At 40.4% G+C, this 15350-nt stretch overlaps 1 protein-coding gene across 1 annotated transcript in view; it reads left to right on the forward strand.

The window, feature by feature from the left end:
- Window positions 1-494: 494 nt before the first annotated feature.
- ANXA10 (annexin A10) overlaps window positions 495-15350 on the forward strand; it is a 130546-nt gene continuing 115690 nt past the window's right edge. Inside the window, exons 1-3 of the mRNA XM_077816158.1 lie at window positions 495-756; window positions 913-972; window positions 2368-2459. Coding sequence (XP_077672284.1) covers window positions 495-756; window positions 913-972; window positions 2368-2459 — 414 coding nt within the window. The remainder of the gene's footprint in view (window positions 757-912; window positions 973-2367; window positions 2460-15350) is intronic.

A 15350-nucleotide genomic window follows, 5' to 3' on the forward strand; every position in this document is an offset into this window, starting at 1 on the left:
TCATCCACTTGGGTACAGAGAAAGAATAAACTATCTGTACCATTATTTATCTATACTTGGTATAGGTCATGATCACTAATTAACATTCAGGCCAGTCATTATTATTTCCCCCTCCTTCTTCGTGAGCACTTGCTGCTCCAGGATCCATTACAACTGTAGGAGAGTTATTCTTTATCCTCAACTTCCAGGGATGGAAGTGCCTCTCTCTCTCACTCTTTCTTTTATTTTTTAATTCAGTTTCTTCAAGTTCTGTCGTTGAGGGCGGCTGTTCAGAGTGCTGCTCTTTTCCCCAACTTCCCAGTCTCTTGTATTCACTAGGAGAAGCAGGAAGCTCTTCTTAGCTCTCCTCTCTTGGTCTCCAGGCAGGAGCTTTTTCCAGTATTTTTTCTCCCATTTCCCAATACCCTTAATAGAAATTTTAGGTCAGGGGACTTCAAGTAACTAGTACTGAAGAGAAAACAAAATACTGTAGCAGGACACTGGGGACGAGCTAAATGGCTAAGTATTTTTCCTTCAGTGTTGATTCCACACCGGATATTAGTCATACTGATCAGCTGACATTTACTGTGCGCTATGTGCTGAATAACTGCACACCTGTAGAACGCTTCTTGAATTTTGTTCCAGTTACATTGCATACAGCTCTTCATCTGTTTAATGTTATCAATGAAATCCTAAGTAATGAACTAAATATCAATCTAAAGGACTGCAGAGGTCAAACATATGGCAATGCTAGTAACATGTCTGGCATTTATTCTGGTGTGTAAGCTCGGGTAATTGCAGTCAATGAGAAAGCAGCATACATCCCATGCATGACCCACTCACTAAATCTATGTGGTGTTGCTATTGCAGAGTCATGCACTGATGCAATTACATTTTTTGGATTTGTCCAAAAACTGTATGTTTTTTTCTCAGGTTCAACTTATCGCTGGGGCCTGTTGCAAGATTCTCTGAAAGAGGAGACATCTGAGACCAGTAAGAGAGAACTTCTCCCAAAGCACCTCAGTGATACAAGGTGGTCAGCTCGAGTGGATGCACTTGACAGTTTATCATGCAACTACAAAAGCTATAAATCCGTGTCATAAATATAAGGGGAAGGGTAAACCCCTTTGAAATTCCTCCTGGCCAGGGGAAAGCTCCTCTCACCTGTAAAGGGTTAAGAAGCTAAAGGTAACCTCGCTGGCACCTGACCAAAATGACCAATGAGGAGACAAGATACTTTCAAAAGCTGGGAGGAGGGAGAGAAACAAAGGGTCTGTGTCTGTCTGTATGCTGCTTTTGCCAGGGACAGAACAGGAATGGAGTCTTAGAACTTTTAGTAAGTAATCTAGCTAGGTATGTGTTAGATTATGATTTCTTTAAATGGCTGAGAAAAGAATTGTGCTGAATAGAATAACTATTTCTGTCTGTGTATCTTTTTTGTAACTTAAGGTTTTGCCTAGAGGGGTTCTCTATGTTTTTGAATCTAATTACCCTGTAAGATATCTACCATCCTGATTTTACAGGGGGGATTTCTTTATTTCTATTTACTTCTATTTTCTATTAAAAGTCTTCTTGTAAAAAACTGAATGCTTTTTCATTGTTCTCAGATCCAAGGGTTTGGGTCTGTGGTCACCTATGCAAATTGGTGAGGCTTTTTACCAAACCTTGTCCAGGAAGTGGGGTGCAGGGTTTTGGGAAGTATTTTGGGGGGAAGGACGCGTCCAAACAGCTCTTCCCCAGTAACCAGTATTAGTTTGGTGGTGGTAGCGGCCATTCCAAGGACCACGGGTGGAATACTTTGTACCTTGGGGAAGTTTTGACCTAAGCTGGTAAAGATAAGCTTAGGAGGTTTTTCATGCAGGTCCCCACATCTGTACCCTAGAGTTCAGAGTGGGGGAGGAACCTTGACAATCCGTGCTTCAGGCTTTTGGTCCGGACACTGTGCAGAACAGTGAAAAACGAGCAGAGGCAAACTCATTAGTTGAAACCACGGATCAGCTGGAGACTGCATTAATGACAACATTTTGGAGTAGTATTCTTACAAGAGTAAACAAAACAAGTCATCTTCTGCAGTCTGAAACAATGGACTTAGGCACAGCTGTGATGCTGCTGAAGTCACTATCTGAGTTTGTGGAAGCACAACGAAATAGTTTTGAGGAATACCATGAATCTGCAATGTCTTTGAGTTCTACACTAACTTTCAGGTAAAGCAGCAGCAGCATCCAAAGTGTATGGCTGATGATAGTGAAGAACCTGCTGTTGTGCTGACAGGGGAAAAGACATTCAAACTTGAATCATTCTACACCATAATTGATTCACTTGTCAGCCATCTCAACAGAAGAATGCATGCACATTCAGAAATGAACAAACATTTCTGTTTCTTAACAGGTGACCTTGACAGTACTGCTGTTAAAGAGCCTCTCAGAAGATTAATTGAATTCTACTCAGGTAACCTCAATGAAGAGATCTTTGAAGAATGGGTACAGTGGTGCTCACTTGTAAAGCAGCTTGCCTCCAAGCCATTATCACAAGCTCTGTCTACAACACTGCAAATGCTGACCATAATGAACATGCAAAATTTTGCAAAGAGCCTTTCCAAATGTCTTTGTTGCAGTACACATTTACACCACCAGTCTCAAACTGCAGTGGTGAAAGGTCTTTTCACATTTAAAAAGGACAAAAAGTGCTTTACGTGCTACAATGGTTCAAGAAAGACTTAACGGTCTTACTCTGTTATCCATTGAATCTGAGATGGTAAACTCTACAGACTTCTCTAGTTTAATTGAATCGTTTGCTGCAGCAAAGGCACATCAAAAAAACTGAAGAAAACTTTCATACATTTTATTTACAGCATCATTCTTCATACTAGTCTTGCTTCAGATGAGTAATTTGTATATTACATAGCAAGTATTAATGTGAGTAACTTAACTCAACCAAACCACTTTGTGTAGCTATCGTTAATAAAACCTGTGCAGCTATGTGCTGTGTCAAAGACAATTTCTGTGTCGATCTCCTGGCTTTTACAATCATTCCCCAGGGGGACCCCCAAATATCTTTGGCGCTGGGCCCACAAAAAGTTAATCTGGCCCTGCACAGAGGAATCTTGGTTTTCTGTGTTTGTAGGCCAAGGTGCTCAGAGGTAGAAAGAGAATAGGATAGTGGGAATGCCAGCATTTTTCTGACATATATCTGAGTGATTACTTAGAATGAGACACTCTGAGGAGGAGAAAGAGGGGAAGTCCCTAAATTTGTGGGAGGAATGCTCATGCAGCAAAAAGCTTCCATGCCTGGAGACAATTGACACATGTATCAGCTCCAGAGCATGTAGTATGACCAAATAACAAGGCAGAAAGACAAGCATGCGGGGACAATTGCCCTATGGAACCACCTCTGGAACCACAGCAACAGTGACATAGACAACTGAAGATTCTGGAATTTCCTAGGCCTGCTTATCTCCTAAATTTGTCCCCTTCCTAAAATGTTCTCTATTCTCTTCAAGAGCAATTTGATACCCTGCTTATTTCTTTAAGCTCTTCTCCCATTATATCATCCTGTCAGGGAACCATTCCATGTGATTTAGGTGAGCGATCATTCAGCTCCAATGATGAATACTTGAAAGAGTACTTGTTATACATGGCTTGCAGCAACTCAAGAAGACCCAAGTATTTTTGTAAAAATTATTTGTTAAACAATTATGAATAACTTTAAAATTAGTAAGAGTAATGATTGGTTCCTGGACAGTTTGTGGACAGAAAAGGCCAAATCTGGTGAAAACATTGTTTGTGATGAGTGGTTCAACAAGCTCTATTTACAACTACTTCTCAAGAAACATACTGCAACTGTTTCTGCAAATTTATCTGCCTTAATTAGCTATACATCTCTCCAATGTGATCAGCTACTGCCCTTAAAATGGTCCATCCAGATGTCCACAAATCAATGGAGCAATACCACAAAAAATGTTCCTAATATTAATTTGGATAATTAGGTTAATTTAATCCAGGTACCTTAGCACCAAATTTATGTTTGCTTTCAGTGAATAACCTACTAAATTATCTTACTGGCAGAAATATTAACCGAAAAGCAAATTTTAAATGAATATTGCAGAATGTTTGCAGGAAGTGAAATGTGAATATATTTTCAGAAGCACTGATACTAGAAATCCAGTTCTAACAGTTATGATAATCTCTTCACAGAACTGAAATGTACCATGTGATCTACATATCCAGTCAAAACTGCTTGAATTTTGAATACTCACAATGAACTGGTCACAGACTAAAATCAATAATTATTTGCAGATATTTGGCAATGAATTTTGAATAATGAATACATTTTATATTATGGACAATCTGTGAAGAGAAAAGGGGGCAAAGTTCATAAAATAAAATATGCTTTACAAATTATTTACCAATCTCTAACTACAGCTAATATGGCCATATAACTTTTGACCATCTCCTCAGCCCTCACAGTTTTCTCAAAATTTCTTCCTTGCTCCTCATTTTCCCTTACAACCAATGCTGGAGTTCAGTTTGGCAGATCTGAAAGAGGCTAATTGAAGCTTGGATTTCTGTGTGAATTGTTCAACGACCCCTACTCACCTCCCATTTGAGAGAGAAATAGCACAAGTTGAAAAATCATGAAAAGTCAGTAAATTCATGGCTTCATTGACACTGTTTCCAAGTAATGGTTATTTCCTTTTGCAAGTAATGAGAAAAGTCTTGTATCTCAGATACCACTTTATGGTAACTGTTGGCAAATGTTGATTTTTTAAAAATAGTTCCCATGTATGTGTCTATCTAGAGAAGAAAGACTTTTGAAGAAAATACATTTATGATCATTTGTTTAAATAAAAAACATGAATGTGCTTTTAGTCACTTTGCACAAATGTTCTTAAGAGCCATTTTTATGCTTGCAAGAATGGTCACAGTAAATGTTGCAATACTTGTGCAAATTTGTATAAAATAGAAAATGTTTTACCGATATAAAATTTAAAAACTCTCCAAAACAGTGTTAAAATAAATAGTTTTCTATTACATGTCATATACAGAATATAGGCTGATGTGGTGCAATATAACAATATTAGTATCACACATTTAGGTGAATTCCAGAGCTGAATATCCATCCCAAACTCATTACAGTGTGTTGCTGATGACAAAACCTTCATACTACACCACACCATCATGTCTTCTCTATGCAAACAAATATGTCTGAGAAAGTATATTGGCATTTATTTTTATACAGGTAAATATAAACAAAAATAATATATGGTAAGATAATACATTACTTTGATTTTAACACATTTAAGGTTAAGATAAGCCTTTTGGTAAAGTTCTCCCTTTCAGCAATCCATATGGAAAGGAAAAAAACAAAGTGAAAAATATGCACTTATTCTTATAAAGTGAGACCCTTTTGAAAGGCAATGGAACTGCTTCAAAAAGTGAAACTGCTTCAAAAAAGTGAAACTAAGTTTAAGGCCTATTTACTACATGTTGACTAATTTCATTAATATTTTATTCATTTGGGTAATGGTACATTTTCTATATTCCTAAAATCCCCAAAGAAAATGCCTTAATAACATTTCCACTGGCAGAAATTTAAGATGGAAGATTTATTGCATATTCTTTTTAATGAAGAAATCTCTGATGTCAGCACATTTTTTGCACTGAGGTACGTTTGCCTGCTATTCACAAATTCAATTACCTTTTCTTGGTATTGAACAATCTTTTACATTATTTTATTCTGTAGCTTCAAGTTTTCTTCCTGCTGATTTTTGCTTTGCTTGCTTATTTAAGTCTGCCATCTTTTGAAGATGTGTCAGCAGGTCTCATCATGGGGGGAAAGGGGAGGGAGTCAAGGAGTGAATAACAGCTTCAGTTCACACTTTGAAGCAAGTTAAGATAGGGCTTTTTGTTGTTTTCCTGCCATGATAAAACTCTTCTACTGATAGATATTAAACAAAAGTGACTTGTCCCTCAGTTTATTTTCAACCAGTAGCTGTGTTTAGATGTTTGTCTTTTTCTTCAATCAAATTAAGAAATCAAATAGTAAACAGACTCAGGTACACTGTACTTTTAGTAAATGTGCTGTCATATATGTAAACTAATGTTCATTCTAATTACATGACTGGTCTTTAGCAGTATTAAGCACTCATAACTAGAATGGGAACGGTGCGTGTTTTACATTCCAATTACATGCACACACCTTACCCTTACCATAACTACCATACACCACAAACCACGCATCACAACCTTAACTGTACCACTTAAAGGAGGCAAGCATTCCAGCACCCTTTTACAAAGCCATTCCTGAAAACATATCAGACTATCCCTTAACCTTCTCTTCTTCATGTACTACCCTTTCTCAACACTAACAGCTGTGGATGTTTAGTGCTGCAGTTTGGTATGTTCGCAGGGGATAGTATGACTTTAGCAGCTACCCCTACCCTCAGGGCTGGCTCCAGGCACCAGCGAAGGAAGCAGGTGCCTGGGGCAGCCAATAGAAACGGGCAGCACTCTGTCTGTGATTGAAGTAGCACGTCCGCATCTTCGGCTGCGGGTCCTTCGTTCCTTCTCTCCCTCTTTGGTGGCAATTTGGCGGCAGGCCCTGCTTCTTTTTTTTTTTGGTCTTTGCTGCTTGGGGAGGCAAAAAAGCTGGAGCCGGCCCTGCCTACCCTGTTATACCTGGAGCTAATGCTAGGCCTGGAGGGAGAAGAAAAGGGGAGAACTTGGCTCAGTTCAGGGCTGATTGATGAAGAAGCAGGAAGTAGCATCACTATAAGCCTGACAGCTGCTGGGGGAGAAGCAGTGTGTCCGTCACTGAAAGACAGACTGTTGAGGAGACTGGAGAGCACCCAGCAGTGACTGACTGCTACTGTTTGCCTATAAGGACATTGTGGGACCCCTCCTCCCCCAGAGAGACCTGAGACTACAACAGGATCATAGAATCATAGAATCATAGAATATCAGGGTTGGAAGGGACCTCAGGAGGTCATCTACTCCAACCCCCTGCTCAAAGCAGGACCAATCCCCAATTAAATCATCCCAGCCAGGGCTTTGTCAAGCCTGACCTTAAAAACTTCTAAGGAAGGAGATTCTACCACCTCCCTAGGTAACGCATTCCAGTGTTTCACCACCTTCCTAGTGAAAAACTTTTTCCTAATATCCAACCTAAACCTCCCCCACTGCAACTTAAGACCATTACTCCTTGTCCTGTCCTCTTCTACCACTGAGAATAGTCTAGAACCATCCTCTCTGGAACCACCTCTCAGGTAGTTGAAAGCAGCTATCAAATCCCCCCTCATTCTTCTCTTCTGCAGACTAAACAATCCCAGTTCCCTCAGCCTCTCCTCATAAGTCATGTGTTCCAGACCCCTAATCATTTTTGTTGCTCTTCGCTGGACTCTCTCCAATTTATCCACATCCTTCTTGTAGTGTGAGGCCCAAAACTGGACACAGTACTCCAGATGAGGCCTCACCAATGTCGAATAGAGGGAAACGATCACGTCCCTCGATCTGCTCGCTATGCCCCTACTTATACATCCCAAAATGCCATTGGCCTTCTTGGCAACAAGGGCACACTGCTGGCTCATATCCAGCTTCTAGTCCACTGTCACCCCTAGGTCCTTTTCCGCAGAACTGCTGCCTAGCCATTCGGTCCCTAGTCTGTAGCGGTGCATTGGGTTCTTCCGTCCTAAGTGCAGGACCCTGCACTTATCCTTATTGAACCTCATCAGATTTCTTTTGGCCCAATCCTCCAATTTGTCTAGTTCCCTCTGTATCCTATCCCTGCCCTCCAGAGTATCTACCACTCCTCCTAGTTTAGTATCATCCGCAAATTTGCTGAGAGTGCAATCCACACCATCCTCCAGATCATTTTTGAAGATATTGAATAAAACCGGCCCCAGGACCGACCCCTGGGGCACTCCACTTGACACCGGCTGCCAACTAGACATGGAGCCATTGATCACTACCCATTGAGCCCGACAATCTAGCCAACTTTCTACCCACCTTATAGTGCATTCATCCAGCCCATACTTCTTTAACTTGCTGACAAGAATACTGTGGGAGACCATGTCAAAAGCTTTGCTAAAGTCAAGAAACAATACATCCACTGCTTTCCCTTCATCCACAGAACCAGTAATCTCATCATAGAAGGCGATTAGATTAGTCAGGCATGACCTTCCCTTGCCTGACTAATCTACACAAAAGGTCCCACAAGGGCATGCTACACAGGCAAGACACTACAGACTCTCGGGACTATAGGGGCCATGCCCAAAACTGAAGGTCATAGGTAGGAAGTAACCCAAGGAAGTGGACTTAAACTCTCTTCCTGGATCATAGAATCATAGAATATCAGGGTTGGAAGGGACCCCTGAAGGTCATCTAGTCCAACCCCCTGCTCGAAGCAGGACCAATTCCCAGTTAAATCACCCTGCCAATGTTTCTTCACACAGGGCCCTGGACTGCTACCTGATAGAAAAGGAGGTCCAGTGTCCCCCTGCCAGAGCTCCTTAAGAGGTGAGGCCCAGGTGCAAATGGAGGCCAGAAGATTTCCCACCTAAGGTTAGGAACCAGAACCCTCTGCTAGCAAAGCAAGGGGCTGGATGTCAGCTGTGCTAACTGCTAGGGTGCCCAGTCCTCCAAGCATCCTATCACACTTCCAAAAAAGAGAGATCAATGAATGACAAAGCATGAATGTGCATGAATAGCTTTCAGATAGTCACCAGATCACAAGCTAATGTAATATTTGTATTTGAATAACAGACTTTGCTTGAAGCACTAAAACAGAAAAGTACTATTATCTAACAGAAATTTTTCTGATGTTCGGAGTGAACAATAACCCATTTCTTGTATTGCAGGTAGTATTTCTCAAACCATCTAAAAAGGATATAACTGTGTATGCATGTGTATAACAGGATCAAGTGTTAAAAGTATTTATAAGTTATACTTAAGCCTGGTCTACATTTAACTCTTTTGCCAGAAAAAGCTATGTCTGTTAGGAGTGGGGGGAGGGGAGGAAATCACACTCCTAATTCACGTACTATTCCATCAAAAGCCTGAAGGTAAATGTGATGTTCCCCTCAGGTGTTGTCTGGACCAATGATCTGCTAGCTCACTCCAGTCCTTGACTCTGGGAGCCAGCCTTACCCTGCTCTGCTGTGAGAACCCCCACTCCTGGACTGTTCATGCACAGCCTCTGGCATGTAAGCTGCTCCTTGGATTGTGCAATCGAATGACACTAACCAATATCTCTAGTCCCAGATACAACCCTAGGAACCTCCGTCTTGCAGTGTCCAGTTATGCCTGCTGGATGCTGCAAGCTTATATGAGTTCATCCATTTAACAAAGAAATTGATGTGCACCAGGCTTGTTATCCTAAGGGGAGTCTCTGTCACTCTTCAAACCAAATGCACTGCTTCAGGTAGAATAAACAAACAGATTTATTAACTATGAAGATAGATTTTAAGTGATTATAAGTCAAAACAGAAGAAGTCAGATTTGGTTAAATGAAATAAAAGCAAAACTCATTTTAAGCTGATCTTAACTCTTTCAATGCCCTTAAAAACTTATAGGCTTCTCACCATAGGCTGGCCGATTGCTCTTCAGCCAGGCTCTTCCCTTTGATCAGCACTTCAGTCGCTTGGTGGTGATGTCTGTAGATGTAGATGGAAGAGAGAGGAAGAGCATGGCAAACATCTCTCCCTTTTATCATGTTCTTTCTTCCCTCTTGGCTTTGCCCCCCCCCCGCCACTTCAGAGTCAGGTGAGCATTACCTCATCACAGTTCCCGACTGACCGAAGGAAGGGGGGTGACTCCCTAAGATTCCAACAGATTCTTATGTTGCTGCCTAGGCCAGCGTCCTTTGTTCCTGTAAGGCTGGGCTGGGTTTGTCCCATACATGCCCTGATAAGGTGTGAACTGCCTTTCAGTTCTTGGAGAGTTTTTGCCTGGGCTTATTTTAAGCCATGAGGATACATTTTTAGCGTCATAACTACATACATGAAATTATATGCTTACTATAACATTACTTATGATGCACTGAGCATTGTTGTTACTGTTTTACTGTAACAATAATGCTCAGTGCATTATAAGCCTTCCAAAGACACCCGACATGACAAACTTTGCATTGGATACCACACAATCATTTTACAAGGATGAACATGGGGGTGCTGAGTGTTCCGATGAGGTACAGAGCATCACAGTAGATGCCGCAATACTAGCAAAAAAGTACTTCTGCTCATATAGTATGTTGTTTAGGGACTGGTATAAGTGATACAAGCAGGTTATACTGGCAAAAAAAAAAAAAAGCATTTGCATCTTCACTAAGAGGGTTTACCAGTATAGGTATACTGGGAAACCTTTTCTAGCATAGACAAACACTTCACATTTCTCTGTGTAAAAATCATAAGGGGGTTGTCAACAATCAGCTGTATTGATAATGCATTTGTGTGATTGGCGTATAATTAACTCCTGTAGTGAAAGACATATGCTTCAGATAACAACAGAAGTAATCTTGCCATGTTAGAAACTAGGTAAAATATCATTTGGAGAAGTTGATTTTTTTATGTTAATATCTTCAGTTATTATCATGGTAACCTGAAAGTTGAGATTTTAGTGAGTTTTCCTTTCAATGAATGCATTCTACATTAATTATTGACTGTAAGGGTGATCAACAAAATTTATATAACTCAGAGAAAGCCTTAAGTCTGTTTTCTTTAAGCATTAGAATTCCTCCAAACTCACAAGAAAATTAGGTAGTTAATTAAATTTTGGCTAATCATGGTGACTTAAATATGTGTCTTTCTCTTACATTACTATTTATCATCATAAAACACAGAGGAAAGTTAGTTTTTCTTTGTCACCTATAAAAACCACAGACATTAATGTTCTACAGACTGTAGGAACATTTGAAGACATGTTTACAGTTAACTAAACAAAGACTTCTACCCATAATTCTATTGGAATACTTATTTTTTAATGTAATTGAAAGGTGAAAAATGTTTGACAAGGATTTAAATATGAGAATATTCCTCATGAATAAAGGTTGAGGGGACCTACAGGAACAAGTATTAATTAAACATCTGTTTTGAGCAATAGCAAAGCATATGGAAATGGTCCTGTTTGTAGACAGAAACTGAAATAGAAGATATTTTGCTACAATATATTTATGGTATTTCTTTTTAGAGGTGTAAGTCAATAAAACAATATAAAAAAAACTGACTCACTAAAATTAACACAATAGGGAACACAAGTTCTAGCCAAAGACATGTATGGGCACAAATCTTGTCACATAAGTGCATCCAGGGTGCAAAATATAGAGGTCAACGTAATATTTTCAAAGAGGATGATGCTGAAGGATGGGTACATGCAAATGTGCAGAGTGGTGGGAAAGCATCAGGGAAAGTGCATGCCGTCTATCTTCAAAATGACACAAGTCACTCTGATGCCAAATTAGCTGTGTACAAGCTAGGATGTGCCAATGGAGAAGGTTTCCAAAAAGCCCACTATTGACTTTTGGGACAGCTGCACAAAAACAGCAGACAGAGTTCAGCGATTAGGATAATTTATTTGAAGAAGGAAGTAGATAGGATTGAGGGTGAGGTTGTAGGTGTTGAGGGTGAGGGTCGATAGGAGGAAAAAAGGAAAGGGCACGAGTTTACACTGAGTCAGAGATGGGCAAACAAGAGAGGCAGAAATGTCATGCCTGTAACTGGCCTGAGGTAGATGAGTGAAACAAAGCAGCAGAGGTATAAGGAAAGGGGATGACACAACTGGAGTTAATCAATCATCCATATTCAGATGCATTTTGCTTGGCACAGTGTGAACTTGGTGGTGCTGGGTGCTCATCAGAAATGAGTATATATAAATATGACATCTCGGGGTGTGGGCATATAGCTCTGTGGGTGCAATTTGAAAAGCCCTATTCTGAGGCTGTGCAGACCCAAACAGCACATGGTTCAACTGATATATTAAATGCTTTTTGTAACTGGGAAACCTGCTACAGTACTGCCCACATTAGTCTCAGTGGGTTGTTTCAAGGATTTATGCTGTTGTGCTTATGGACCCACATGTGGCTCAATAGCAGTATTCTATTCCTTTAATGGCAGTGGGTACCATTGCCTTTTGCAGTCTTTAAATATTCCATATAACTTATATTAAGTCTGACTTAGCCATAGAAGTGGTGATAGGTTTTGGTCACATTCAAGTCATCTAACTGAATTACCACTGTCCTGTAGTTTCAATTTGATGCATTCCTCCCAACTTGCTTGTCTAAAAACAAGCTTGTGTAGTGTTGCTGATGCAAAACAACTGCAGTGTTTTCAACTCAAATGTGGCTTATTTTATTAATGGATAAAATAACTGCTGTATGCTCAGGCTGTAGAGCATGTGGAGAGTATTTGGGATGACGGGTGTGCTATACATCAGCGGTTCTCAACCTTTTTCTTTCTGAGCCCCCCCCAACATGCTATAAAAACTCCACAGCCCACCTGTGCCACAACAACTGGTTTTATGCCTATAAAAGCCAGGGCAGTTGCCTGGGGCCACAGGGGCCTCCACTAAGCTACATTGCTCAGGCTTCAGCTTCAACCCCAGGTGGCGGGGCTCCGGGCTTCAGCCTATGCGGTGAAGCTTCGGCTCTCTGCCCTGGGCCCCAGCAAGTCTAACACTGGCCCTGCTTAGCAGACCCCCTGAAACCTGCTCATGGCCCCCTAGGGGCCTGGACCCCTGTTTGAGAACCACTGCTATACATAACACAGATTAAAATGGGTAAATTTAAAAATCCTTGAAAAACGGTTTCTTAATAGATACAATTTACTGGATCTACATCATTAACATGACACTACCTAAAATCTTTTAGAAACTTATGATTAGACAATTGTTACAAAAAAATAGCAATGACATTTTCCAGTACAGATTCTCAGAAATACTGTTTATTTTATAACTTTTACTATCCAAACTGTAAAATACATAAAGGTGTAATAGCCTGTTGCAGTATCCATGACTGTTAGGCCTCCTCCATCATCTTCTGTACTATGGGAGACAATTTTTTCCAGTGATTGGGTATACTGGTTCTCAGTGAACACTGGTGAACTGAAGCACAACCTTTGCTTTGTTGCCACTTCTACAGTTGTGACATCTGCTATTCTGTCAAATGGGAATTGCAAATCTTCTCTTGATTGTAATTTCTGCTGCTTTCATGGTAGCACAGTTGCAAAACTAGTTGCAGGATTGTCCCCTTTCTAGTCTGACTGACTTTACTTATCCTCCGGCAGAATACTGCCATTCTCTGCAATTCACCATGGGCTACAGTATCCTATATGCCAACCATTTTTACTCAGCAGGTCCAAGTGAGTTTAAAACAAGTGACCTCATTCTAGACACCCCCTCTGAGCCTCAAGGCAGCCCTGCAAGCAGCCCTTCACCTCAGTTTCCCCATACAAAAGACTCCTTCAATAAACTGCACAGGTTTTTTGTCCACTAATGCCCCTTCTCCCAGTGTTCTACTTATTGGCAAAAAACAAAATGCAGTCATGGGGTTTCCCTTTTCCCCCCAAGTATGCTCTCTGTAACTCTTCCCTGCTTTGGTAGACCACTGTTCACCCTACTTGGGTGGAGCCTTTTCTAACTGCTGTAGAATCTGCTCTCTTTCTACCCAAACCAATTCAAAATAAAGCCTCCAAGTCCAAGCATTTAGCCTTTTATCTGGACTCCACCCAGGCCTTTCCTGCTTGTAGTCTCAATTCCAAGTCTTCTCTGCTGAAACCTACTCACTTCCAGCAGCCTCTTATCTTCCTGACTGGGTTCCCTGGCCCCCTCCTCCCCCCATCACAAGATCTTCATTTTCCCCACCTGGGGAGGTGAGTTAAGCTTGACACAGGTGGACTAAGCCTCCCCTTAAGGGGTAAGCCACCCTGTGGCAGGGCACCTGCAGATCTTCCCTTTTGTAGTCTGTGACCAGTGACACATAAATGATCAAACAGCCTTCTAAATGCAAGAGCATTGTTTAACAGTAGGAACAAACCTTGTAGAGAAAGGATTAGGATTTTAAAACAAGAGTGTACACAATATTTGTGGTCTAGAGTCCCACCATCTCTTGATAGTAACCTTGGCAAGCCTAATTTTTTGAGTCAGTTGTAGCAGTAAGTGGAATGTCATGTGTCTCAGTCTGGCCCCAAACAACTACCCCCATTTCTTGAGAGAAAGTTCCTCTTTAAGCTGCCAGAGCTATTTTGTTGTTCTGTGCTCCCAGGCCTTTATTTGTCTGGCATTGACTCTTAACAACTATAAGCTATAAACTTGCTTATTTTGAGCCATTTCCCCCCTTCCTGCTTGCTTTTCTCTGATAGCTTCCTATTAAACTAAACCAATATATTGCTCCAGTAAACAGCTAATTGACCAGGTTAACATACACTATTCATAAGTATTAAGAACAGCTCCAAATCTGTCACACATGAGCAGCATCCCTAAGTGATTGTTAGCAACTAGCACCATGTCCCACCTTCTGCCATTTGTTTTCATATCACAAGTATACTTCTGTTTCAATGTCCAGAATGATATCAGAATTGTTTGCTGTATTTCAAATGTCCCAGAGGTTCAATGGCCTTGATGAAAGCATGTGATGTCATATATTCATCTGTGTTCATTTGAAATGCCACATTATATCAATACCTCAACATGGTGATGGACATATAGAGTGACACCTCTTATAACTGATCAGAAAACAGATAACTAGGGACTATCATGCCACACCTATCTAACAGAAAACAGACAGTCTGCACTAAGCACATGTCACCTATTGCAAAGATCATGTATCTTTCTCTTGTATTTAGAGAAAAAAAGACTTAAGTGAAGAATATGCCAATGTACAGTAGAATAATGAAGTTAAAAATCACAGTAATTGAGGTGCAGTGAATTCAGTGGGGATGCACCAGTATAAATGAGAAATGAATGATGTTGCAGTCAACATGATTATATGGGTGTAAGTAAAATCAGAATTTGGATTATTGTTTGTCACTATAAAAACTGAGCAAATCTGTGATATTTAAGGTATGTTAAAATATAGTTTTTTGGAGTACCATAACAAATTATATGAAAAAATCTTTACCACATAACAAAACTTCTGAATGAAACTGAACTATGTAACTCATCATAATTCCTTTATATGATTGCATGTAGGCAACAAGGCAACATGAGGCCAGATTTTGACACCCTTACTCATGACGAAAAATGCTTTACTGCAAAAGTAGTCTCAAAGTCAACAGAACCGTTCACAAAATAAAAGGCTACTCAGCATAAGGGGGGGCTGTCAGAATCTGGCCAATTACAATTTTCAGATTATATTAATTAAATAATTGACTATACTACTCAGTGCAG

Source organism: Eretmochelys imbricata, chromosome 4 (genome assembly GCF_965152235.1).
Source record: "Eretmochelys imbricata isolate rEreImb1 chromosome 4, rEreImb1.hap1, whole genome shotgun sequence".
NCBI classification, from domain to species: domain Eukaryota; kingdom Metazoa; phylum Chordata; order Testudines; family Cheloniidae; genus Eretmochelys; species Eretmochelys imbricata.